The sequence below is a fragment of the Colletotrichum graminicola genome (assembly GCF_000149035.1).
Source record: "Colletotrichum graminicola M1.001 genomic scaffold supercont1.3, whole genome shotgun sequence".
Taxonomy (NCBI): Eukaryota; Fungi; Ascomycota; class Sordariomycetes; order Glomerellales; family Glomerellaceae; genus Colletotrichum; species Colletotrichum graminicola.
In genome coordinates, this window is record NW_007361007.1 from 24,722 (window position 1) to 51,069 (window position 26,348).

Genomic DNA, 26,348 nt, shown 5'->3' on the forward strand with positions numbered 1-26,348 from the left:
ATGTATTATAGGAAATTATATAAGATCTACTATAGAGAAGCATATTATGCTAATATATAGTGCTATTAACTAGCGTGAAGCTGATTGCGACTGTAAGTATGAAAAGTATTTAAATTTGAGGCTAGAATCAAACACCAAGATCAGCAATACGTCAAGGAATCTAGGCAAGCTCAGGCACTATTACTCTCGGCACGATCGAATTCCCCGCCAAGTTTTATTGCTAGTGTGGGCCCAGGCCGGCCTTCTTATCTTATTGGCCACTTGGGTCATCCGGTTGACTTTTCAGGTCGCGACATATCGCAACTCCGATGTTCAACTTGGCGTGGACTCTAGCGGTTTCGTGCCTTAAGGTATTTTTGCGTTTGGAAAATCTTCAATACCATTTGGTACTGATGTAGGCATCAGATGTCGGACAACCGGTGAAGTGGGTGAAATACGATGACAAGTCAGATCCTCATCACTTTCCACTGGACTCATTCAAGAGTCTCGACAGGGTACAGGAGATAGCGAGACGATTCAAAATGCTATATAATGGTATACACGAATTCTACAACCAGGATGTTCTTATAGTCTGTCACTAATCGACCACATAGCTTCCAGCGTCTGAATTAATGGAAACGAAACAACTTATGTAGACTTTAATGGTGAAAGACAACCTATGCCTCTATATGTCACTGCAAGAGGCTCTCGTCTGTACAGCATTCGAGCTTTCCACCAGATGCACTGCACAGTGAGTGGGGCTGAGATCATGACATGACGTCTTAGACCTTTACTAACAGTAATGAAGTCGATAATCTTTGAGGATATTGGCTACAGAGTTCACAGTCAAACCTCAAAATGGGCCTCTGATCATGTAGTTCATTGTCTTAACACCGTCAGGGCAGCTGTTACTTGTCTCGCTGGTAATTTTCATTCTGTTTTTGTATACAAACTGATAGCTGTTGTGCTTGTAATAAACCAGATTCGACGCCAATATCATATGTTCATGGCATGGGTAAAGGACACACGACAGACGATCAACAAAATCATTGTCGAGACTTTTACGCACTAAGAGAATGGGCCCATGATCCGGTTCGAAAGGTTACATGGCAAAACATTGCCTCCGAAGGTCAAACAGATGTTTACAATGAGATGGTATCAGATTAATCAATTTAGTAGAGAAAAGAGCAGTAGTCAACAATTAGATAAGTGGATTTAAACCTTAGAGATTATAACTCACAGGCGCTTAGAGAGACTTAGTCCAAAAAGGGACTATAAGTTATAGAAAACGTATCTTACTTACGTATATATTAAGCTCCTTGTCTATACGTAAGGTATAAGGACGTATTATTATTTCTACAGAACCTATAACATAGAAAGAGACCGGAATTTCCATCCAAGTAACAGGGCTTTGCATGTGGATAGTATAATTTTGAATAAGGATTTTTGATCATTTGTCTTTGGTGTAACTATCCTAGGCCGCTATAACGCGTTTGGTGCAGGCTGCTTAGTATACGTCATGATAAACAAGCATACAACACGTAGCACATTCGACCTACACTGCATTTTATTTTAATCACTGTGATGAACAGCAGCGTCTGGTCACTTGAGAGTAAAGTAGTTGTCCTATCAAGAATCTATGTATGAACCAGAGAAGTGGTAGTAATACCCTTCTCGTACGCCATATCTGTGGCGGCTTCCACTGGTACTAGCCACACGAAGCTATCCCAGCTTCACGACAATCTCTTAGTACGTCACGAAATGCCTAATGATAACGGGCTGTGATTGTTCATTTACGCTTCGCTCAACTTTGGTGCGAATGACCTTGATAACAACGCCTACTTTAGAGGCTGTGATAGTTCTTTCTAACCTGCCGCGAAGGTTGGGCAGCTCCGTGGCCTACCAAGCCACAAACTTCATAAAGGCTGTTTGTCAGAGGCCTATAGGAGGTTTGTATGACCTTGCCCCTGGCTTGTTTTCCAACAAATTCTACCATTTCCCCACTGATGTTAATAATCAGGCCAAAAGTAAATCTGTTTCAAAAAGTAAAGTTTATAGCTCGGGCCGGATACTTTTTGCGGGGAACCTATCCGCACTCTCATATTATGATATTAACGCGCCCCATCAGCTCTGCGATATCGGGTCGAGAGCTTCGACGCTTGACCTTGACATCGCGCCGCTCTGGACCCTCTCCTCTCTACATGGCTTCTAATAAGAACGATGCCTCATACGGCGTTCAGGGACTTAGGACCCTGCTTTCCCAGGCGCTGCACGTTCCAGAGGACTTGATTCACGATGGTGACTCTTTCGTCAGTCTTGGGGGTACGTGAGCATCTCTCCTGATGGCCTTCCTACACGTGAATCTTACGAGACTATCCCAGGCGACTCCTTCAAAGCCGTAAGGCTGTATCAGAAATGCACCAGTTTAGGCATGGATGTAGGGATCCAGGACATTCTCAAACGGCCGTTGGGAGAGATAATTGCTCATGCGGATCGATCCGGATGTAAACCAAGCCAATATGTTCACAGTGAGACAGACAGGTTTTCGCTAATGCCGCCTGAGTACGACTTTGGCAGAGCTTACAAGCATATCCAAGAGAATTTTGATCTGGCGCCGGATGCCATCGAAGACGTCTACCCGTGCAGCCCAATGCAGGAGAGCATGTACATCAGCCAAAAGCTGAGCTTGGCGCCCCTCTACCGGACTCGAGGTCTCTTTTTGGCAGACCAAGGACTTGACCTGCGCGAGTTGGAAAGGGCATGGAGCGACGTCGTCCAAAGACACCAGTCGCTCCGGACAGTATTTGTAGAAACTTCGGACCCAACCTCGGGTCGAGTCCTGGATGCGGTGATATTGGAGAAATATCCATCCACCGTGACAGTGACGACCGACGCCGGCCATGTCCATGAGATTGTCGAGAAATTCCATAACAAGTCCTGTAAGGCGCCTTCGGACCGCACTGAACCAAACGAATGTCGCCATAAAGTCACCGTTTACATCTCCGGCGGCCAGACACTCGTCGAGTTCGATCTGAGTCATTTGGCAATAGACGGGGGCTCCTTAACGATACTCGTCAATGATCTGACCAGAGCGCTCATCGGCCATAAAGTCGACAAGCCAGCCCCAAGCTACCGGAGGTACATTGATTATCTCCAGAACCAGGCTAATGAGGATGCTGCGCTTGACTACTGGATGGAGTACTTGGACGGTGCTGAGCCATGCTGCTTCCCGGCCATGAACGACAACAGCGCCGGAGACGACGGCTCGTCCCAGGTGATAGAAATCATGCCTGCCGTCCACGATAAGACACTGGAGCTCATTCAGGCTTTCTGCCGCAGCGCCAACACAACCGTGTTCGGCGCGTTACAGGCGGTATGGGCCCTCGTTCTCCACGCGTACACGGGAGACGACGACGTGTGCTTTGGGTACCTCTCGTCCGGACGGGACCTTCCCATCGCCGATGCTTCCGACATTGTCGGACCGATGATGAGCCTCCTCGTGTGTCGGGTGCGAGACGTGGCAGACAGGACCATCGGTGACCTCATCGACGCCGTCAGGAGTGACTTTATCAATGCGATGCCGCATCAGTGCTTCTCTCTAGGCAAAGTGCGACGGATCCTGGGCATGAACGAGACGTCGAGGCTGTTCAACACGATCGTAACGGCCTACCACACCTCGTCAACCCCGGTTGCAGGGGCCGACGGTGAGGTTCTCAAAATGATCGCAAGAAGCAACACCTCTGAATTTGACCTCGTGCTCAAAATTGTCTCCTCGGATTGCGAGCTGAGCATGCGGCTCGCCTACGCCACCGCCACCCTGTCCCGAGCTATGGCCGAGAGGGTATCTCAGACCTTCTCCGCCTTCCTTGAAAGGCTTGTTCGAGTCAGCGGCACTGCGGGCTGCCATATAAGTCGCATTATTGGAATCAGTCCTTGTGACGCGTCTCAGATCTTTGCCTTGAACTCTATCACCAGCGGTCTGCGTAGCGAGGCGGTGTGTGTCCACGAGCTCATCGAGCGGCAGGCCCGCCGGCGGCCAGCAGCGCCCGCCATTTATGCCTGGGATGGCGAGATGAGCTACCGTGAACTGGACGAGGCGGCTGACGTCGTCGTGAGTCATATTACGAGCCTCGGTATCGGGCCGGGAGCGTACGTTGCTCTTTGCTTTGACAAGTCCCTGTGGTATTCTGTCGCGCTTTTGGGCGTCTTGAAGAGCGGCAACGCCTTTGTGCCCATTGATGTCAAAAATCCTACATCGCGCAGACTGGAAATCCTGCAGCAACTGGGCATTGGCGGGAACTCGGGCTTAGTCATTTGCTCGAGCAGCCAGGCTTCATCCTTGAAGCATCTCAGTGGACATATGCTTCAACTACCTTGTACGAAGCTCGACGCCAAGCTGCGCCGGCCCTCTCTTACGGTATCCGTTGACCATCCGGCCTATGTCATCTTCACGTCGGGCTCCACCGGAACGCCAAAGGGTGTCGCTGTGAACCATCGAGCATACACATACGCTCTCCAGGCTCACAGCGGTGGCATTCGCATCGATCAGGACTCCAGGGTCCTCCAGTTTGCCTCGTACGGCTTTGACACCAGCATGGAAGATCATCTGACCACGCTGGCTGTGGGTGCCTGCTTGTGCGTGCCCTCAGACGAAGACCGTCATACTCTTCCGGGTCTCGCATCTTTTGCGCGTAGCTCTGGCGCCAACTGGGCGCACCTCACGCCGTCTTTTGCCGCCATGCTCTCCCCCTCCCTTTTGCCAACGATCCGCTACATGGTACTCGGCGGCGAGCCAATGACGGCGGATAACATTCGCACCTGGTCCTGCCCATCTCCCGGACCGCAGCTCATTCAGGTCTATGGACCGTCCGAGTGCTGCGTGACAAGCACCATCACCCAGCCCGTACTCCCAGACGGCGACCCAACCGACATTGGCACCGCGCTGCCCAACTGTAAAACATGGATTGTCAAGCCCAGCGACCCGGACAGTCTCCAAGTGGTCGGGGCTGTGGGGGAGCTACTAGTCGAAGGCCCGATTCTTGCCAAGGGCTATCTCGGTGATGCCGAGCGGACTAGCATGGCCTTCGTCGAGGGCCTGCGCTGGGCCCCCGACAAGAGACTTTATCGAACGGGCGACCTGGTGCGGTACGATTCGGCCGGCCACCTGCACTTTGTCGGTCGCCGGGACACTCAGGTCAAGCTCCGTGGTCAGAGGATAGAGCTTGGGGAAATTGAGCGGCAGTTGGCACTCAACCCTTCAGTCCAGCACTGCCTCCTCCTTGTCCCCGGATCAGGACCATGTGCAGGGCGGCTCATCGCCATAGTGGCACCCAGGGAAGCCGAAACGCCCGACATGAAAACGCGGCCCCCCGACGTCTCGGTTCCGCCGTCATCCATGGAATTCTGCGAGGATACGCTTTGGGTTGACTGTGTCGACGATTTGAGGAGCTTCCTCGTCGAGAGGCTTCCCGCGTACATGAACCCGGACATCTGGGTCCTTGTCCGAGCTATTCCAAGGAATTCATCAGGCAAGCTCGACAGGCGAAATGCAGCCCGATGGCTCGAGGGTCTCGCGGCAGAGGACTTCTCGCACCTGATCACGCTGCAGGAGAGCAAGTCCAAAGGATACCGACCCACCGAACAGGATTTCGCCATGAGGCGCATCTGGAGTGAGGTCTTGAACATTCGGGAGGACGACGTGGACTATAGCACGTCATTTTATCATCTGGGTAAGTACTTTACTTCTACATCGTCGGATGTTGTCTCGATGTTGAACTCCCACGACAGGTGGCGATTCCATTTCAGCCATGGCAGTTAGTAGCTTGGCGCAGAGTAGAGGCGTGGCCACGTCTCCCACCGACGTCCTCCGTCACAAGACCATTATGAACATTACGAGGGCAGCTTCAAAAGGAAAGCCACCGCGGATTGACACCAACAAGTCAACCCCAAGTACAGACTCTTCTGCATCCGAATTCGTGCCGTTATCGCCTATTCAGCGACTGCACTTTGAAACGTCGCCTCAGGGGGACCCATTTGATCAACAAAGCGTGGTGATGCAAGTCACAAAGAAAATGGACCAGAACGAGCTCCTCAGAGCCATAGAGTCTGTTTTTGAAGCGCATCCTATGCTTCGTGCCCGCTTCGAGTGCCATGACGGTGTGTGGAAGCAGCGGCTGCCTCCCACCTTTGCCTCAGCCGCGGCCCCCGCCGATAGTCACGATTACCGGGCCCGTTTCCACAGTCGAGATGAGCCTGGTTATGTTCTGGAGTGTATTGCCGAGTCGCAAGCGTCCATTGATTTCGTCCACGGCCCTCTAGCGGCCTTTGATGTGTTCAAGGCCGAGACCCAGACTCTTTTATCGGCAACAATCCACCACTTGGTCGTTGATACCGTCTCGTGGCGGATACTATTTCGGGAACTGGAAGACTTTCTCAACGATGAGACATGTCCGGCACCAGAGGCCACCCCGTTTCAGGCATGGTCCTCGGCGCAATGTGAGTTCGCGTCTGAATTGGACCCGCAACGTGTCTTGCCGGTCCACGAAGAGACTTTGGCAGTGGATTTGGGATTCTGGGGAATGGATGGCAAACAGAACACACATTCTCATGTGACGTCCCGTGACTTATACGTCGATGAGCGTTCCTGTGTGCCACGGAACGGAACTGAACACGGTGACATGGATATCGTCTCTACCGTCTTGGAGTCCTTTGAGAAGGTGTTCGGGCGTCTCCCCATCCTTTTCCGGGAGAGTCACGGCCGAGAGCCGTTCGCTCCACATCTGGATCCATCAAGGACAGTTGGCTGGTTCACAACCTTTTGCCCAGTTGTCGTCCCCAAGCGTCGTGATGACATGACCAAAAGCGTGCACGAGGCTAGGTTGGGCACGCCACTCAACGGCCTGGCGTATTTTGCTTCGCGGTTCCTCAGCGAGAACGGTTTCAAGGCCTTTGGACACTGTCACTCACCGATGGAAATCACGGTCAACTATCTGGGATCGTTTCAGCAGTTCGACAGGAGTGAGTCGGTCTTCAGATGGTGCGGTCGCGACTTGAACGACAAGGTATCCAACATGAGGCGACGTAAGCGAGGGCACGTTTCTAGATACGCCCTCATTTCCCTATTGGTAGTCCCAAGAGATCGCGGGCTGTGCCTTCACGTCGAATGGAGCACGCATATGAGGCATCAAGACAGAATCAACGAATGGCTATCTCAACTGGAAGAAGATCTACGACAAACCCGTCTCGACGGCCAGTCAACGCTAAAATTCCCTGGACGCAGAGCACCTTTTGGGACTCTGATGCCCTCTGTCTTCGGCATGAAACGCAGTCAGGCCGATGCCGTACTAAGGCTCGCCGAGTCCCGGCTGGGGCTGGAACCCAGCCAGGTAGAATCTGTATATCCCTGCTCCCCGCTCCAGAGCAGCCTGATGCTCTCGCAGCTGAAGCAACCTGGCGCCAGCAACTACGAACAACGCTTCGTCATCAAACTCTCACGGAGGGACGGAGGGCTTGTCGACCCCAATAGGTTGACGGCCGCTTGGAAGCGGCTCGTCGCATCACACCCCATCATGCGCACCATCTTTCTCGAGGACGTGTCAGGAACATTTATTCAGGCCGTGTTGCGGTCCGTGGATGTCCAAGTTGACCTTCTCCCCACCAAGAAAGACGCGTCGTCTCTCTGGGCGATATGGGATCCGCGCCTCCGATGCCCCGAACCTCTGGGTGGCAGCGTGCATCACAGGCTCGGCATCCGCGTCGCCGCCGACGGATCTGTCTACTGCCTGCTGGCCAAAAACCACCTAATCACAGATGGCACAACATCTCGACTCTTGATAGGAAATCTCATAGCTGCCTATGACGGCGCATCGCTGGGCGAGACGTACACATTTGCAGACTATGTCGACTACATTTGCCAACAGGACAAACGCGCTGCCCTTCGATATTGGACTAGCTACCTTGAGGGCGCCAGGCCTTGCTGCTTTCCCCGCCTTCGGGCATGTTTGTTACAGAGGGATCAACCGGCCGATTTCGTTCGCGCGAGTGGCGTCGTGCCGGACACGGCCCTCGTTGAGTTGGTATCCAGGAAGCTTGAGGTGACCCGCGCAGCTGTCTTCCAGGCAGCTTGGGCGACGGTCCTGTCGGTGTATGTCGGCCGTGACGACGTAGTCTTTGGGCTCCTCTCTCACGGGAGAAACATTCCGGTTCCCGGCGCTGCAGAGATGATTGGACCGATGGCCAGTATGGTGCCGATGAGGGTCCGACTCGATGGGAGGACCGGGATGAAGGAGGTGGTGAACGCTGTGCACCACGACAACATTGAGCACACGTCTCAGCAGCGTGCACACCTGTCACTGGCTGAGATACAACACACTTGTGGTTACAAGGGGGGGGGTATGTTCAACACGATACTCAACTACCAAAAAAGGAGTCAAGGTGACCTCTTCGCGTCTGGTAGCCTCAGATGTGAACTGGCTTTTTCGCGCGACACGAGCGAGGTACGTTTTCTAGATCTGATGGATTACAAATTGCTATGTTCTTTCTTTGTTAAGCCAACATTCATCTCGAACATTATTCCAAAGAAACTGACGGTTCCTTCGGGGTCTTAGTTCGATGTCGCCGTTTCCGTGACCCAAGACGACGATGGCTTTCGCATCACCCTTGAGTCGCCAGCACAGTTCATGTCCAAGATTCAGGCAGAGCGACTTCTTGCAGTATACCTCCAAGCCGTTCTGCAAATATGTGTTGGGCTTGACCGGCGGCCTCCTGATCTCGAGCTCTCCACCACGCTTGATATGCAGCAGGTGGTGGAGTGGAACAAAGCATCGTCGCAGCTAGAGACCAGTCGTCGCTGCATTCATGATATGATTGACGAGACTGCAGATCGCCAGCCTTCAAGCCCGGCCATCTCATCTTGGGATGGAGACCTCTCGTACACGGAACTGAACGACCTGTCTAGGAGGCTGGTGTCACGTTTGCAGACTCTGGGCACCAGGCCGGGGGCCGTGGTGGTCTTATGCTTCGAGAAGTCTCTTTGGGCCGTCGTGTCCATGTTAGCAGTCGCCAGGTCAGGAGCGGCCTTTGTGCACATCGACCCCGCAGCGCCGTCCAAAAGGATCGAGTCCATCGTAGGACAGACGAAGCCGGCGTTGGGTCTCGGGTCGGCGGCTGGTTACGAAAGGCTCTCACCCTACATTCGGCCGGCCATTATTGTTGACCGAAGCCTAGTAGAAGGCATCCCCTCCGTCAGCAACATCTATGACGTGGCTGTTGATCCCGGAAGCGTGCTATATATCTGCTTTACTTCCGGGACGACCGGCACGCCAAAGGGGGTTGTGATCCCGCATGAGTCCTTCTGCTCCGCTGTGGCGTCCAACAGCCCTGAGTTACAAATCACGGCCAAGTCGAGGGTGCTTCAGTTTACGCACTTCTGCTTCGACGCGTCTCTCGAGGAGACTTTTACAGTCCTCGTGGCTGGCGGTTGCATTTGCATCCCATCAGAAGAGGAGAGAATGTCTGACCTGGCAGGATTCGTAACGCGGAAGAGTGTAAACTGGGCCGCATTCACGCCATCCTTGCTGCGGACCCTCAACCCGGACGAGCTGGCGTCGTCGGTGTGCTTCATCACTGTCCACGCCGAGCCCATGTGCGCCGACCTCGTCAGCCGCTGGGCGTCAAAAGTGCACATGAGACCTTCGTACGGTCCGACCGAGTGCTCCGTCACTAGCACTGTTGGCGCACGGATGACAGCCCACTCAGATCCCGCTAATATCGGGCACCCTGTTGGGTGCCATGCATGGATCGTGCACCCGGAAAACCACAGGGTTCTGGCTCCTGTTGGGGCCGTGGGTGAGCTGGTCCTAGACGGTCCTATAGTTGGCAATGGGTACTGGGGAGACGAGGCCAAGACTGGGGAGGCCTTTGTTGAATCATCGGACTGGTGGGGTCGCGTTGTAGACTCTCCCGAGCCATGCAGGTCTCGACGGAGGGTTTACAAGACTGGGGACTTGGTGAGGTACGCCGAAGACGGCAGTTTGCTTATTCAAGGACGCAAAGATGACTCTCAGGTCAAAATCCGTGGGCAGCGGGTGGAGCTAAGGGAAATACAACACCATATGGATAACCTGCCTGACACAGTCCGGTGCAGCATGGCACTGGTGCCGGCCTCGGGGATATTGAGCGGCAGGCTAGTGGCCGTTGCGAGTATCAAGGCTCTGCAATTGGACGGCGATACTGACTGCGGCGGCCTTTCGGTTATAACCAAGAATGACCTAGGCGTCGAGGGCTCGTGGCTAATACAGGACGCATTGGACGACATCACGACATTCCTAGCGGACCACCTCCCGAGATACCTGATTCCAGACACTTGGCTTCTTGTCAGAAGTCTGCCGGTACAGACTTCGTTCAAACTCGACCGTCAGCGGGTCGGCAATTGGGTAGCTGGCTTGGATCGTGAGACGCTGGAGGCTGCCCTCGAGGTGCAGCGTAAGGAAGGGTCCAAGGGACAGCGCGGCACAGCTACCGAGGAGATTATCCGTAGCATATGGGCAAAGGTGCTTTGTACAGAGGCTGGTCAGTATCGTCACATCTCCAACCATGGCATCATGGGCAGTCGGAGCGTTATTATTGACTTGGAACACGTACGCATAGATCGGATAGGACTTGACGAAACCTTCTTCAGGCTCGGGGGAGACTCTATTCACGGTAAACAGCTCTCGTGATCGATATCCTGAGGCTCCGTGGACTGACGAGGCGTCTCATCTCTTTAGCAATCGAAACCGTTCGTCTCTATAGGGAAGCGGGACTCGACATATCAACTTATAACGTCCTCGCTAACCCAACCGTCCGAGGGTTGGCCGCCATCTTAGCCGAAAGTGCGAGTCGAAAGAAGCTGCCTACGCGACCACAGTCACCCGAGGTCCGCATAGGGTTACTGCCGTCGTCGGCGGCAAACATGCCGCAGAGCGGGGTAATTCAAGAGGACAACGTAGAGGCCGTCTTGACCTGCACGCCCCTCCAGTCAAGAATGTACACGGCCTTTTTGCAGATGCCACAGAACCCCTATCTCGTCAACAACCTCGTGTCGCTCGGTTTGTTGGACAGTGACACCGTCGCCAGGGCGTGGCAGTGCCTCGTTGACAGGCACGGTATCCTGAGGAGCGTCTTCATTGGGGACCCTCTGTCCGGGCATGTCTACCAAAAGGTCCTAAAGAAGTGGGTGGTCGATATCTCGTCTTGCTCTGTGCGGTGCGAAGCCGACGCCGTAGAGCACAGCAGGCGCCACCTCCAAACGGCCCGCACGAGTTTCCTACACAATAATTTGCCGCCCTTATCGATTTGCATCTACTCCCTTTCCAGCGGCATACTGTTGGCACATCTCGTCTTTGGGCATGTCCTCCTCGACCACGTCAGTCTGTATCACCTATTGGCTGACTTCGGAGCCCTCGCCCACAGCCAGACCCTGGCCCCGGACCCAGCTCCGGCCCCGGCCGGCTTCGGTACCTACACCCGCTACCTTGAGAAGAGACGCGATCTGGATGACTGCAACGCGTACTGGGCAGAACAACTAAGGGGTGTCGAACCGTGCTGCGTTCCTGTCGAGCCTGCAGCCACCGTCGTCGATCAAGGGGACCCGCATGCCACTGGGATCGTTCGGTTCTCGGTTTCACTGACAGGAGCGGTGCACGAGTTTTTGCGTGAAACCGAGACGACACTTTCGAATCTGCTGCAGCTAGCGTGGGCAATACTACTGCATCTTTACTTGGATGGGCGGCAGTCGGTGTTATTTGGGCATCTCGTGTCTGATCGAGACATTCACTTGCCACAGGTGCAAGAAATTGTAGGGCCAATGTTAGCAATGATGGTGACACGCCTGGAGCTGAATGAAGACATGCGGATAGAAGAGGCTATTAAGACCCTCCAGTCCGATTTTGCTCGAGGATTTCAACACCGGACCTTTGACTTGACGGTCGTTGAACGGGAGCTCGGGCATAGGCGGGGAGGGTTGTTCAACACCATGGTCAACTATCGCAAGGTCAAGTTTGTCAGCCATGCGGGCATAGAGGTCCGTTCGATTTGGAGCCAGGACCCTCACGAGGTAAGATGGGCAGAATGGATCGGTGCTGCAACGTGTGTGATTCGAATTACCCTGACCGCTGACCGCATCCCATGGCAGCAAATTCTGGTCCTCGCCTTCAACGACGGGGCTGTAGAGCTAGACGCTAGCATCACATTTTACAAGTCGCTCTATACGGAGGCCACAGTTAGGGTCATGAGCGAGTTTTATTGCCGGATATTGAGTGAGCTGATTCTCGATCGCCGCGCGACGGTGGGAATCATCAGGCGGCGGGTGGGCTGTTTTACGGCAAGGTCGCCGACAGAAGGCAGCAGTAACAGTATCCTACAACCTTTACCGTAGAGAAAACAAGCCAGCTGTTTAGCAAGTTGTTATAAAGCTGCAATAGCTTCGTGTGGCTAGTACTAGCAGCAGCCGCTACAGATGTAGTATACTACCTACATAGGCTACTTAGGATAGGTATTTCTACTACTTCTCTTGTCTATATATAGATTCCTATTAGCATAACTATTTTACTCTTTTATAACTAGAAGCTCTAGTTTATTACTAAACCTATAAGATATAGTAAAATTTAGACCTAGGCTAAGCGCACAAGGGCGCTCAAGTCGCGACAATGCAGCACAGTTATTAAAGGAGGCAATATTATTAAAGTAACCAGTTAGTAACTACTCCTGGTTATTAGCTAGATAGGTGATTACAGACTAATATACGGACAGTCTTACGTTTTATGCTGATATATATTTCTTATTAGTGCTCATTACTTTCCATTATGATAATTCTTCCTTCACCGAGTGAGCCCTGTACGACGCCAAGCCGCTTGTAGGTCATAACATACGGAGTACTCCTGTAGCAAGCCTGTAATTCCTTCTCTCCCCCTTTACTCCTCTCGCTTTACTCAGCAGAGAACTAACTCTAACAACACTTGTCCCTTACATTGTATTAATGAATATGCCGCTTCGCGAGACTGACCCAGATTTAGAGAATGAAATTATCGAATAGGTGAAGGTAGGAATTGTGGCCGCCCGGGATGCAAACGTAAATTTCGGGGTCCCCCAATATTTTATGCCGCTGCCGGTCCTCGTCGATGAATCTGCGGCGGAACCGCTGCCGTGCTATGAACCTACCGAGGAGACAACCGACGTCAGCGCTCACCTGTCAGCGCGCATTCATGTCTTCTACGAGAAGGTTGCCGCCGCCTATCACGAGATTAAGGATCCGCCCGCTAGCCTTGGCATCTACCTCGCGATTAAGCCACAGGAGTTTGAGACGGAGCCGGACTGGTGCCACCATCGCCGGTATCACTCGCGCCGCCTGCAGCTGCACGACCCCGAGACACTGCCGGATCTGCCCTTTGCAACCAGCCTGACCATCAAGTCAATGTCGCTCGGCTCTGGCGCCGAAAACGCGACAGACATACGCCCTCTGTCCCCCCTCGTGCCGCTGCAGTGCCTCGTCCGCCTGCCGGCTGTCCAAGAGTGGAATGCCCCCTGGTTGTGGGAGCGGCCCATGCCCGCCTGCATGCCGAGCAGGGTGATGCGCGAACACTACACCTGGCCGTGGGAGGGCCCGCTGCGAGACGCCCGGCACGAGTTTGGCGCCGCAATCATGAACCAGGAGAAGCACCTCTGCGGGAGGACGATTCCCGCCAGCCTGACCAGGGTCTCGCTGCACGTCTGGCCGTTCTTCTCGCTCCCCCAGCACGACCAGTCCGTGGCCCGGCCGAACCTGATCCATTCTGCAGATAAAGACCCGGTGTCGGTCGGTCTGTGCAAGCTCGGTGCGCAGCTGAGCCTGTTCGACGTGCGCGCCGTCGTCACTCCAGACCTATTCCCCAGTCCCGAGGCACCAGCCGAGCAGCAGTGGTCGCAGATGCGGCGGTTCCGGCTCGAGTTCCATACCCTCCGTCCAGACGGGCGGTGGTACTTTGTCGGCGCCGGTGGCGAGGATCCGCACGACTCTGAACAAGGAGGGTACAAGATCTCAGACATAGAGCACTACACCCGGCAAACTGACCCGGACGAGGATATGGAACTCGACAATGAGTACGGCGACGACGCGGAGTGCTTTGTGGAATACCGTCTAGACATGTTCCGCACTGAGCCCAGCAGGGATCGGATCGAGCCCCTGCTTGCAGCGTTTGCCAGGTCTCTGACTCGCGATAATATGCCGAGCCTCGACGACGCCGAGCTTTTCACGCACCTGTGGTGGTACCCTTCGGACAACAGAGAAGTGGAGGGGTATAGTCTGCCGATGAAACTGGGCCACAGATGGGGTGTCAAGTTCATTGCCGGGCGTAGTAGTGAGAAGGATAAGGAGGACAGAGATGCTGCTGTTGCTTCTGCTGCAGCACCAACAACACCGGTGGTACAGTGGCAGGTTGGCGAGTGGAGGCCCGGCGAGGAGGTCATGAGTCTGTTTGAGAGCCTAGGACAGCAGGAGTGGCTTGAACTCGAGTGGAACAGGTACAGATCTACGAGGGGCTGCGACTTGTTGGAAAACATCGAGTCTCCGCCCATATAGTTGGGGCGGGCAACCGGGATCATTTGTGATCATTGCTCTTTTGTTTCACGCCATTGCGCCTCCCTTGTCCCATACCTCTCGAGGGGTGATACTTGGGGTAGAGAGCCGTGGGCAAGGACTACGTACTTTATACATCGCCCTTCTATTCGTCTTTCAAATCCTGTCTACTAGCTACCATGCGTTCTCTTTGTCCCTGGTTTCCCGGTTACATTGCTTCCCCTACGGTCCCTTTGTGGGTTGAGTTAGCTGTGTAGGTCCCATGCCAGAGCCCATCCCCTGGTGGCGTAAGCAGATCTTCCGGAAGAGGTCTGCCGTGCGAAGGAAGGCCTCAAAGCCTTTTAGATCGGTCGTTAGTACCCCTGAAGTGTCGCTGAAGAGACCCCATCAGTCCTATGGGTTCAAGCAGACGAGTTAGGTAGGGGGTGGGCCACCGCTGCCTCGCTGCCGGGGTCGTTAGGCACTAGTGGACAGTAGTCTGCGGTAGGGCGAGTTCACGCGGGCAGGAGAAGTGCATTCTAAGCCTAAGCTGGACGTAACGTTTTGTTGCCTCTACGTCCTACCCGATGTCTATGCTAATAGCGTAACTGCTCTCTACGAAGTCGTCTAATACTAGAGAGCTAATCCTTTATTAGGGATTCAAGAAGAAGTAGTTTAATTTTAATCCTTTTAGAAATAGCTTGTTAACTATGTAATCACAGCAGCGGCGAGGGTTAGAGCGTATGCTCATCGTCGTCAGTAAAGCATCCTAAACATATACACATACAATCGTCTCAGTAGATGTTAAAGATGGACAGTATCAGGTAGAAAGTAACAGCAAAAAGAACACATGTCAAGTTACAGACCAGACTTCTATGCCAAGATAGATTTATCTAGGGACTGACAACAAGACTAATGATATGATTTTATATACTTTCTAGATTATTAGGGCTTAGGCCTAATTATTGTATAATAATCAAGCGTTTTTTATACACTTGTTTAGCTATATAATGCTAAATATAGGGAGACTAACAATGTTATTCTAAAAAACGTTATTGTATAGTCAATAAGTGGTAAGAGATTTGTAATTAAAATTCCTGTGTAATTATAGATGTTTAAGACAAGTCATTCCACCCGCCCTTTAGGCCTAACGAGAGATTTACAGCTGTTGCAAAACAAAATCATAACCTTTAAATTACTCTCTTCTCTTAACCTCAGGAATCTCCATGGTGGAAACTATCTCCTTAATAGCGACATTATCCTCACACGTTGCAGGGTATTGTAGGCCCTCCGCCCGCGTAGTAATTAAATTACATGACAGATTCTAATGGTTCTTTCTAGCTAGAAACGCCCACACAGTACGCCTGGCCAACCCAGAAGTTCGTCCCGCAGTCCTTGGACACCGCCGGGTTCCAGGCGTAGAACTGGTTCACGGTGATACCGTTATCCGCGGCCATGGACCCGCAGCTGTTGCCTTCCGCCACGACGTCCCACTTGTTACCGTCGGCAGGTTGGCCGGTGTGCGTGGGACCTGGGGGCGTGGGCTTGGCCGTCGTCGCGGTCGAGGCGGACTGCGAGGTCGTGATGCTGATGCCTTGGCCCTGCCTGTGCGTGCAGTACGCCTATTCGAGCCAGAAGTTTACGGTACAGTCGGCGCTGACGGCAGGGTTCCACTCGAGGAACATTGCAAGGGAGATCCCGGCGTTGTCGGCGACGGACTGGCACGAGTCGCTGCTGGACACGACGTGCCAGCCATCGCAGTCTCCCGGCTGGCGGTCGTGCGTCGGGGCCGGCGGCTGGGGCCCGGTCCCGGTCGCGGTGGGCTGTGCGGGGTCCTCGGTGGTGATTTGTGTGGGTGGTAGACCCCAGGAGCCGCAGTAGCGCACGTCGACTTCGAACACGCACGCCAGGTCCGTGACGTTCGTCGCATGCGAGTTCCAGACGACGAAGGTGTCGAAGCCGATGTTGTAGTTGGCCGCTGCAATCTCGCAGTTGCTGTTCCAGTAGCCGAACACGTCGGGCGAGTACTGATAGTCGTCGCCCTTGAGGTAGAAGCAGCAATCGTCGCGCACACCGTTGGCCAACGGGAGCTGGGTCGGTCTCGGATCCAGGGTCATGGTGGCGTTGGGCAGCATGGTAAAGGGGACGCCGGTGAAGGATTCATTGGGATCAATGGTGACGGAGACATATCCTGGACGGCCGGGATAGTTGTTGATGTCACCGACCGCCTGGATACAGTAGCTCTCCTTAGCAAGAAGGTTGGTTCAGTTGGAGTTGATGCTTGTGCTGAGGAACATGAAGTCCTCGAGAGAAATGGCAAACTTGAGAGTCAGTAGGTTGCAGTAATCGCCAGGCTCTATCTCGTACCAGCGGCCGCAGGGCTTGTCAGATCCAATGGCAGTATTGGAGAGGATGGGAGCAGCACTGGTAGGCGTTACAGGAGGAACACCCGGTGTTTGAGCAGGTGGGAGCTTGGGTCCGGGCGGTTCGATGCAAAGTGTGGTGCCGTTCATCATGTCGAGGTTGGAACAGACTGGGTTAATGCCGGGGTTCCAAGCCAGCAGCTGTGGCTCTGTGATATTGGCAGCCGTAGCGATGACTGAGCACGTCGTGTTAACTGCCGCTGTGATAGTTTTGCAAGTGTTGGTGATACAGAGAGTACCCGAAGTAGGAAACTCATAACAATAAGCACCGAGGTGGTTGTCAGACAGCATCCAGGCCGTACCAACACTCTGAGCCTTGGAGATACTGTAGCAATCATCGCCGCCCTGGATCTGATACGTGATGCCGTCGCAGACCGACTTTGTTGGCTGCGGCTAACTGGTGAAATAGTCAATGGTAGACGTGGTATCAGGCTTGCCTGTGATGCCGCAGCTGGACGTCAGAGTTTGGTAGATGGACTCGCTTGCCACGACAGGGCCGTCAAAGTATGGTGATCCAGATCGCAGTCGCAGTCTGGCTGCGAGACAGGGGTCGCAATCCGCGGGCTTGACAGCGTCTTCAGGAAGTTCATTGATATAGTTGAAAGCGGAAACTGACAAGCTGTTAGTGAAAACGTGCTAGCGAGTCCAAAATTGGCCATTGAAACATGTTGAAGCTCGTTCGCGGAGCGGAAGACTCACCTCCAGGGTCGGCGAAGAAGCTTGCCAATGCCGCAATGGGGCCGTAAAAGACATCGTTCTCCTTGAGACACGTGAAGCTATAGGTGTACCGGCGGCTGGCCGGGATCCCAATGGGTGATGAATCAAGGTCATTCTCGTCAGGAATGACAATGTCATTGCCACAGGCAGACCGGACCGAGCTCTCCCAAGACTGGAGCGCAGAATCGCAGGCAGTGGTACACACGCGGGTTAGCGTAGTGGGAGGGTAGTAGAAGTCGCGGCAGAGGGCCGGCACGAGAGGATCGCAAGCGATATCAGCCATGAGGGCCGCAGAATATGCCGCATTGGGATCCTCGGGAAGACTGTCGTCGTAGAGCATCTTGACAGCGGAGACGGGGCTCAGGCTCAGAAGAGTTCCGAGCCCAATGACACAACGACTGAAGGCCACCATGATTTGATGAACAGTGTTCTCCTGTCGTTCTCTCATCACGAGTTAAAAAGGATGAACGGCCAGTGGATAAGACTAGCACATCCGAACAAGGGAGGAAGGGAGTGTTGTATCCACCCTGACACAAGGACCAACAGGCGACCGGAATATTGATAAGTAAGTCAGAAAGTAACAATGATTCCAGAGTAACGGAGGTTCGCAACAGTTTCCAGGTCTGATGGCAGATTTGGTCCAAGGGAGTGCGGCCGATTCAACTTGTCGTCGTCCTGTCCGAGACGAGACAAACATAACCGCTGGCCCAATGCAAGAAAAAGGGTCACAAGAGGCCGCTCTAAACATGACAAGGAGCATCAGCCTAATAGCCTCCAAGGATAATCTAGCTAGCGGGAGGATTCAGGTACCATAATTAGGGTTACATACAACTTGCATCACCTGCCTAAGATGGAAGCCATATTACCTAGTGGTTAGGTGAGATTCTCATGCACCTTCAATTACTCCTTGCAATTCATCACTGTGGTTGTTGCGAATGCTTGCAGGTTGTCTCCTCTCCGTGTACTGCGTGCAGCTGGGCACATAGTAACTTGCTGTCAGAAGTCAGAACTTAGAACTATACCACTAGGCCATATGTGGTTATAAAGTAGATCCCGGGCTCGTTTAAATAAGGCTATTCTGTGTACCTACATTAGTTCTGTCACTGCGCTAATTAAGTCTCCGCCTTAGTTTAATTCAACCATGATGGCCAACAGTTAATAGTTTATTAGAACTTGCAGGAAGGGCCGATTGAAAACCGCGTGATAAGTTTTAGGAACGCGCGAAAAGGCTTGGTGACTTCAAGAAGCTCCTGCGTTTAGTAAACACATAGACTAAGAAAGACTAAACTCAGGTCAGCCTAAATCACAGGGAGACAAGTGAAACGGACTGTTGGCCGTCTCGCTAAGACATGGGGCTTAATATTGTTCACCTGAAGGGTCCCACCATACCTTCAGCAACCAACACAATTTCACACAAAACCTCACTCGGAGTCACTCCGAGAGGACCCTCTCTACCTAAGAGCTAAGGATAAGCAAGTATCTTCGAGCGGCTGCATGGGAAAGTCGTACGATGGCTTTTTGACAAGCACATCTTGCCCCATGCTGCTAGCCCTGCCAGAACCCAGCCTGCCGAATCGAGTAACGCGTGTCCGTGGACCGTCCCGTCCCCTGTGGATCGGCAGCAGTTGAGTGCAGCGGAGCCAAGCCCTCGCTGCCTAGAGCGGCTCAGCCTTGCCACCACGAGGTTTTGAGAGTGGGGCTGGAAATGTGTTTAGAATTGGGGTTGGGTTGCTCCAGAACATCATCCAAGCTCCAGTAACTCTTGTTAGACAACGCTCTCCGAGCTCTTCTCCCTCTCTATTCCTAGCCAGTTTCCCTACAAGGTATATGGGCTAGCTGACTTTGTTCGTTGGCTTTGAAGATGCTCTTTTCCTTCCCCCCTCAACTCTCCAACCCCCTTTCCCTCTGCCATCGGGGATCACATTCTTTCGAGCATCCTTTTTGTGTTGCTAGGTATTAGATTTGCCAAGAGTTCGGCCCAAAAAGCCACAATGGGACCATGGCCTAAGCTTTCATGGAGCTGTATGCTTATTCTATCTACGTTCATTACCTTCTAACCACGAGTCTTGGAGCAGTCATCAATGCAAGGCCTGGTAGCGCTAGCGCGGTTGTGGTACCCGAATTCCTTGACGCGTGCCGTGCCGTTGTCTCGTGAGTAAACTTCAAGTTATCAGTTATGTCCCAAACTTGGCCCAGTCAAGCTGCATATACTGACTTGCTATAAAAGAATCACAGACCCTTTGATTACTCGGCTAAGAATCGTCGTGGCCATGAGCTGCTAGTCTGCAGTGCTGCCAGCAGCCCTGTTCCCTTTGCGAGCAGCGACAACAGCGGTATCGTTGACGTTGACGGGCGCGAAGTCCCACCTGCGTCACTCGAGACTGGCGTGTCTCTGGTAGGGCGCACCGAGCTGTCTTCTCTTTTTGGGAGACAGGTAGTCGGCGGCGACGACTATACCTGCGGTCCGGACCGCCCTTGTAAGAACAAGGCCTGCTGTCCCAAGAAGACTGGCCAGTGCAACTACGGCGAAGAGTAGGTCCCCATTTCACATTGTTCTGGAATAGGGCTAACAACCTCTGCTTCCCCCATAATAGAGCCTGCGGCACATCTGGAATCTCTCCCAATGATATATGCTGGTCTAATTGCGATGCTAAAGCAGAGTGCGGCAGGAACGCAGCTATCCCCGGCCAGAAATGTCCCCTGAATGTCTGTTGTGGCAAGTGGGGTTTCTGCGGAATGACAAGGTAGGTATCACAAGTGCAAAGAATCAAAATACCTGCAGAGCAGACCAGTGTTGACCATTGTGGAAACTAGCGACTTCTGCGAAAAGGAGGACAATGGAGCCACGGGCGGCTGCCAGTCCAACTGCGATCAGCCAGGTCCTAAGAACAAGGCTTCTGATCAACTCAACCGTGTCATTGGATACTACGAGGTATGGAGACACGACTCCAAGTGTCAGGATATGGTAAGTATAGTCGACTCCCTAGCAGCGATTATGTCTCGCTAACCGTGAGATATTAGGGATTGGACGACATTCCTGTCAACTCTTTGGCCCATCTATATTTCTCGTTTGCCTTCATCACGCCGGACTTACAGATAGTTGGCATGGACAACCTGCCCGACAAGCTGTTTACAGACTTCATCAATCTCAAGAAGAAGAACCCTGCGCTCAAGATGGTTATTGCTATTGGCTTGTGGACGCACAACGACCCGGGCCCTTTGCAAAAGGTATTTACTAACATGGTCAGCACGAAGGCCAGCCGTTCCAAGTTCATCGGTAACCTCATGTCCTTCTTACGCATGTACGCCTTTGACGGTGTTGACTTCGATTGGGAGTACCCTGGAGCGGATGATCGCGGTGGTGTGCCCGAGGACGGCGTGAACTTCACCCAGTTTCTTAAGGAGCTCCGGGATGAATTCGAGAAGCAGCCCGTGAAGTACATTGTGTCCTACACGGCGCCAACGAGTTTCTGGTATCTGCGCCACTTTGATCTCAAGTCGGTTGAATATACCGACTTTATCAACGTAATGTCATACGAGTAAGCGATTTCTTCTTCTTTTTCTTTTCTCTGTGTCCTGTATACACCCGGACAATCGCTTTCCTCGTACCTCGACTGATTACATATATAGTCTTCACGGTGTCTGGGATCGTGACAACCCGATCGGGTCTTATATCTGCGGCCACACCAACTTAACTCTGGAGAAATGGAGTCCCGGCCAACAAGCTGAACACGGGTCTCGGTTTCTATGGTCGCGCGTTCCAGCTCGCTGATCCGTCCTGCAACAAGCCTGGCTGTCTTTTCAAGGGAGGCGCCACCAAAGGGGCGTGCAGTGGCGAGTCTGGCATTTTGAGTTACCGCGAGATCCAGGAGGTCATCAAAGTCAACAAGATCAAGCCCGTCCACGATAAGGAAGCCGGTGTCAAGTACATTACCTGGAACACTGACCAGTGGGTGTCATTTGACGACAAGGAAACGTTCAAGCAGAAGAAGGACCTCGCGGCCAAGCTCGGCCTCGGAGGCTATCTGATGTGGGCCATCGACCAAGATGACGCCGAGATGTCTGCGCTAGCTGCCGTCTTAGACCCCAAACCCTTGGGTGACTTCAAGTCGGACGATAAGGGTGACGAGAACTGGACGGGCACCAACGAGATGTGCTACGTTACGAGCTGCGGCATCACAGTCTGCAAGGCAGGCGAGGTCAGGATCACGCACCAGAAGTGCGGCAAGGGCAAGGAGAGCGCTCTCTGCTGTCCCTTGTCGGGAGCCCCTGACCCCAGGTCATGCAACTGGCGCGGAGGCGCGACCCGGTGGTGCAACAGCTACTGCAAGGACGACGAGGTTATGACGCACATGAGTAAGTACGGCGACGGCCACGACTGCTGGGACGGGCAAATGGCGCACTGCTGCGAGAGCTCCCTGGGGGAGAAGAATATCTGCAAGTGACGCGGCGTCGGCGAAAAGTGCCACAGCGGCGAGGTGCCTCTACCTTCTCCGGGACCCTCTTCGACATCCTCGACGACGTCGCCAAAGTCATCTTGCGGGTCGTCGGTCGCGCGTCTCCGCTCGCGGTCCTTACGGGTCTAGTCCTGCTTGAGGTTCTCGACGAGCTGGATATCGACACTAAGAAGCTATACTGCTGCCCTGAGAAGGAGATTTCCAAGTGGAAGAACTGCACCTGGTACGGTAAACCTGGTAATTGCTTCGATGGCCACTGCCCGGATATGAGGACGGCGAAGATCACCGACTCGTACTTTGGCGGTAGCGACAACTGCGGCGCCCACTTGGACCGTGTCCGCACATTCTGCTGCGAGTCGGACGGCGAGCCCCTTTTTCTACCCGTAACCTGTTTGAACACCCGCCCGAGGGCGGATCTGACACGGACTTCATCCTTGAGACAGATAAGACTTCGGCCGGCGGCGACGATGACCCTAATGAGGCCGCTTTCCAGTTCGTGGTTCTCGTCTCGCCCGAGGCGCTTCAAATCCCACTTGACAAGCGCGACGGGTCCAGCTGGGTCGTCTTTGACTGCAACGGCTCCATCTCCGAGGGCGAGCACACAGTCCGCATGGTCTGCAATGACCACACCCCGGGCAGCAACTGCCACAAGATTGGACTCGGCCACGGTGTCCCAGGAACCATTCTCTAGATGCCCAAGGGCTGCGGCCCAGGAAAGTACGCCGTCGCCAAGAGCATGACACCGGCCCCTGGCAAAGACCACGCCAAGCTTCTGCCTCGTCACCTGTCTCACCTCGCCAGCCTCGAGCCTGTCGTCTACGAATTGACTTTCGACTACGATTTCCACCGCGTGCCGCGCGACCTCGGCAATACCCAGATGCGCATCGACTACAGCAACCAGGACGACTACTGGGCAAACATTGTCGCCGGATCCGTCAGCCGGAAGCGAGACGTCCATGGTCGCAAGGAGACACGCCAAGCGCACACTTGAAGACGTCGGCGGGAACCCGGTTAGATGGCTCGAGGAGGAATTTCGGGACGACTTACATTTTGACGAGATTGCCTCGCGGGACCTTCACGAGCGGTGGTTCGGCAAGAGCATCCTCGAGTGGTTGGCAGCCCTGGTGAAACCCGAGATCAAGCGCGAGTTCACGCACAAGTACGATGACAGCATCACGGCAAAGTTGTTTGACGAGTCATGGAACTGTCCCGGATCGATAGAGGGCGTCAACTACGACGGCCACCTGGTCGGCCAGGCCATCCTCGACATCGAGGTCGAGTCCAGCTTCGGCTTCACCCTCATCGTCGAGAGTTTCACCCTGCCCCTTAACTTCGAGAATAGCTACCTGACCTTCTACAACAAGGGTAAGGTCACCGGTGTGGTCATCCTCGAGGCCCTCGCCCGCGTAACGTACGAGAAGAAGAAGATCATCCTCAACCTGCCGTTCCCTGGTGCCTCTTTCAAGATTCCCGGCATCGCCACCATCGGCCCCCAGCTCACCGTAGAGGGCAGCATCGACGCCTCCCTCGGCATGGCTGGATTGATTGAGACCAAGCTTGAGATTGCCAAGTGGGACGTAAGTATCAAAGCCCCTGTTCTCAGCAACTAGCTTCCTTACTGCCTGATTGTCTGCTTTTATTTTCTGTAAATAACCACTAAAAAACGCCAACCACTAATTCTCCGTTTTAGGTCCGCCAAGTCATGCCCGACACCAGTTCCTACAAGCCCGAGCTCATCGACAACAGCAATCCAAGCCTCGATCGGACTGGAGACTTCTCGGGGATCCAAAGACCCGAATTCTACGCGGGCGTCACAGCCTCCGGGGATGTCACCTTTAAGCTGTCGGCTGCTGCCGAGTTTGGCGTTCGCTTCGTCGAGAAGTGGAAGGTTGACCCGGCGGCCGCCTCGGTCGTGGGCGAGGTCAGCCTGACGACTAAGTTTGCGGCGGGCGTCTCGACCAAGGGAACGTGCCCGTTTACCTACGGTGTCGACATCGGCGCTCGTCTGTTCGCGAGAGCAACGGCGCCCAGTGTGTTTGGCTGGGCTGGTGGTGAGGTCCCCCTGACGGATAAGTGGAAGAAGACCGTCATCGAGGGCGGCACTTGTCCCGACCTGGGCCCGACACCTTCAAAGAAAAACCTCAGGCGAGGTCACGACCATCTTCCCATCAAGGGCCGCACTGAAGACAAGTACGTTGCCAGGAACATTTCAAGGTCGGAAGTTGCCGAGCCCGGTGCATACAGGGCCACGGCTCCGACCTGCATACGAGGCACATCTCCGAGGGGCACATGTCGATCCTGGACAAGAGAGGTGGTGTATATGGCCCAGCGTTCAGTCTCTCCGTCGGCGAGTTCTTCTGCCCTTCTCTAGACAATGAGAAAGGCACTACGTGTGAGGAAGCATACGATTCCATGGCAGCGAGCAATGAGGGCGGCGAATGGAGAGATGTGGCCGCCAAGCACAAGAGGGAGGATAAGCTGACTCCGACGTCCACCATTGATGAAAACGCCATTGCCGCACATTTCCATGCTCATCAGCGGCGGCGTAATGGCCATATCAACCACGCAGGAGGGGAGTCACTGGACGTGTTGGGCAAGAGAGCCGAACCAAAGCTGGTCAGGGCATGTCAGATGGATTGCGACATTCAGGACTACTTCCCCTCTGGCGGCCAGCTGAATGGCAAGGATTGGGGCTGGGTCGATCCCAAGAATTGCGGCGACTTTACCTTTGGCGATCCCTTGACGGCATGCGCCGCCGGCGTCGAGTATCATACCGAGCACATTCTCGAGGCCCAGATGATTGACCTGTTCTTCAAGTACCTTGACAATAAGAAGTTCAATCTGCCCGACCCAAGGCCAGGTGCGAAGCAGGGAGACTTCGTCTCCTTCTGTGCCTATGTCGACGAGCTTTGGAATGTGCCCCCTGTCGTGTGGCCAAGTGGGGACACGACCGGCGGCGTCGGCACGGCCTGGAACCCCATTATGCATATTGCGGCACAATTCCCGACAAAGACGTACAAGAGGTCCGAGTTTGTCGCCCTCGAGTCCGCTATCAATATGCCTTCCAAGAAGAACCCTTGGCGATCCCAAAATCCTTGGAATACGCACACCTGGACTAAGGGCATTGCTAATTGCGCAGAGGCCAGGGTGATTCTCCAGAAGATGCGTAGCACAATGGGCTCCCGCATCTACCAGAGCCACTCGACCATCAGCACAACTATGAAGACCCAGACGGATCGGATTGGCAAGGTGCTCAACGCCCTCGACATAGACCTGCTGCCCAAGAACAAGCCCAGCGCTCAACACCAACAATGGCAAAAGCAGGACCTCCAGACCGAGTGGCTCAGGTACATGAAGGGCCAGTACACCGCTATGCAGTCCAAGACCAACGGCCTCGTCGACGATTCCCTGCTCCTGATGAAGAGGGCGTGGGTCACGGCGGCAGAGAAGGAAAAGTGGGAGGACAAACCAAATGATTCGCCGGCCAAGCTGGCCGAGGACAAAGAATACTGGGATTTCATACAGGCCATCGAAGACTTCGAAACAAAGTGGAATGGGCTACCCGCGTGGACGAACCACTCTGATGACGACGACATCACAGCAGCAGCGGCGTCACCATCATTATCACCACTCCGGTTTGTAACTAAGTCCTCGTACATTCTTTCTTTATGACTAGATTTCCTTTAGTTTATTCTATGTTTTAGTTTATATTTTCCCGTAGTCTATATATCCCCAATAAGGGGAAAGATACTCGGCACGATTTCACATGTGTAATCAAAAGACACCAATTTTTCTACGTCAAAGTCTTATGGGATTTGTTTCGCTAGTAAACACGGGCAGGGCTGGCTTCTCTGTGTGGTGATACGATACAATATTAATTGTCTAGATATTATAACTACACCTTCCCCTCCTTAGTGATACTAAGGCAGAAATTAGCTTTACATGTAGATGCATTGTAAGGCTGGGGAAGCTTCGTGTGGCTTATACCGGCCTGTAGCCACTGCAAATGTGGCTCACCGAATGCATAGATATCCCCCTACATGTGTTTCTACCCGGAACAGGTTTTTACTTAGATTCTAGATAGGACAGCCATTTTTACATGCTTATGTACATACGCTACGGTTCATCGCGAGATATTTATGGACCATGTGGAACTAAAGACCTGGGAAGACTAGGACAGAGAAGTTTTACTTAGGACTTAAG

The 26,348-nt window shown here is 53.5% G+C and overlaps 5 protein-coding genes across 5 annotated transcripts; 3 read left to right on the plus strand and 2 right to left on the minus strand.

Moving 5' to 3' along the window:
• Positions 1 to 2,180: 2,180 nt before the first annotated feature.
• GLRG_00920 (amino acid adenylation domain-containing protein) lies at positions 2,181 to 12,369 on the plus strand (the record flags this gene model as incomplete). Its single annotated transcript, XM_008091605.1, has 8 exons — positions 2,181 to 2,301; positions 2,361 to 5,708; positions 5,767 to 8,474; positions 8,586 to 10,548; positions 10,627 to 10,680; positions 10,746 to 12,073; positions 12,152 to 12,238; positions 12,319 to 12,369. 8 exons carry the CDS (start codon positions 2,181 to 2,183, stop codon positions 12,367 to 12,369), a joined length of 9,660 nt encoding a protein of 3,219 aa, XP_008089796.1.
• A 745-nt stretch (positions 12,370 to 13,114) lies between these two features.
• GLRG_00921 (uncharacterized protein) lies at positions 13,115 to 14,572 on the plus strand (the record flags this gene model as incomplete). Its single annotated transcript, XM_008091606.1, has 1 exon — positions 13,115 to 14,572. The coding sequence occupies one exon, from the start codon at positions 13,115 to 13,117 to the stop codon at positions 14,570 to 14,572; it is 1,458 nt and encodes a 485-aa protein (XP_008089797.1).
• A 1,313-nt stretch (positions 14,573 to 15,885) lies between these two features.
• On the minus strand, positions 15,886 to 16,665 carry GLRG_00922 (uncharacterized protein; the record flags this gene model as incomplete). Its single annotated transcript, XM_008091607.1, has 2 exons — positions 15,886 to 16,170; positions 16,192 to 16,665. 2 exons carry the CDS (start codon positions 16,663 to 16,665, stop codon positions 15,886 to 15,888), a joined length of 759 nt encoding a protein of 252 aa, XP_008089798.1.
• Positions 16,666 to 16,812: 147 nt separating this feature from the next.
• GLRG_00923 (uncharacterized protein) lies at positions 16,813 to 18,100 on the minus strand (the record flags this gene model as incomplete). Its single annotated transcript, XM_008091608.1, has 2 exons — positions 16,813 to 17,171; positions 17,671 to 18,100. The coding sequence occupies 2 exons, from the start codon at positions 18,098 to 18,100 to the stop codon at positions 16,813 to 16,815; spliced, it is 789 nt and encodes a 262-aa protein (XP_008089799.1).
• A 1,602-nt stretch (positions 18,101 to 19,702) lies between these two features.
• GLRG_00924 (uncharacterized protein) lies at positions 19,703 to 25,817 on the plus strand (the record flags this gene model as incomplete). The annotated part of the gene is made up of 12 exons (XM_008091609.1): positions 19,703 to 19,839; positions 19,924 to 20,220; positions 20,283 to 20,432; positions 20,503 to 20,653; positions 20,710 to 21,227; positions 21,392 to 22,044; positions 22,152 to 22,535; positions 22,589 to 22,758; positions 22,837 to 23,104; positions 23,139 to 23,722; positions 23,836 to 24,339; positions 24,390 to 25,817. The coding sequence occupies 12 exons, from the start codon at positions 19,703 to 19,705 to the stop codon at positions 25,815 to 25,817; spliced, it is 5,244 nt and encodes a 1,747-aa protein (XP_008089800.1).
• Between the last annotated feature and the right edge of the window lie 531 nt (positions 25,818 to 26,348).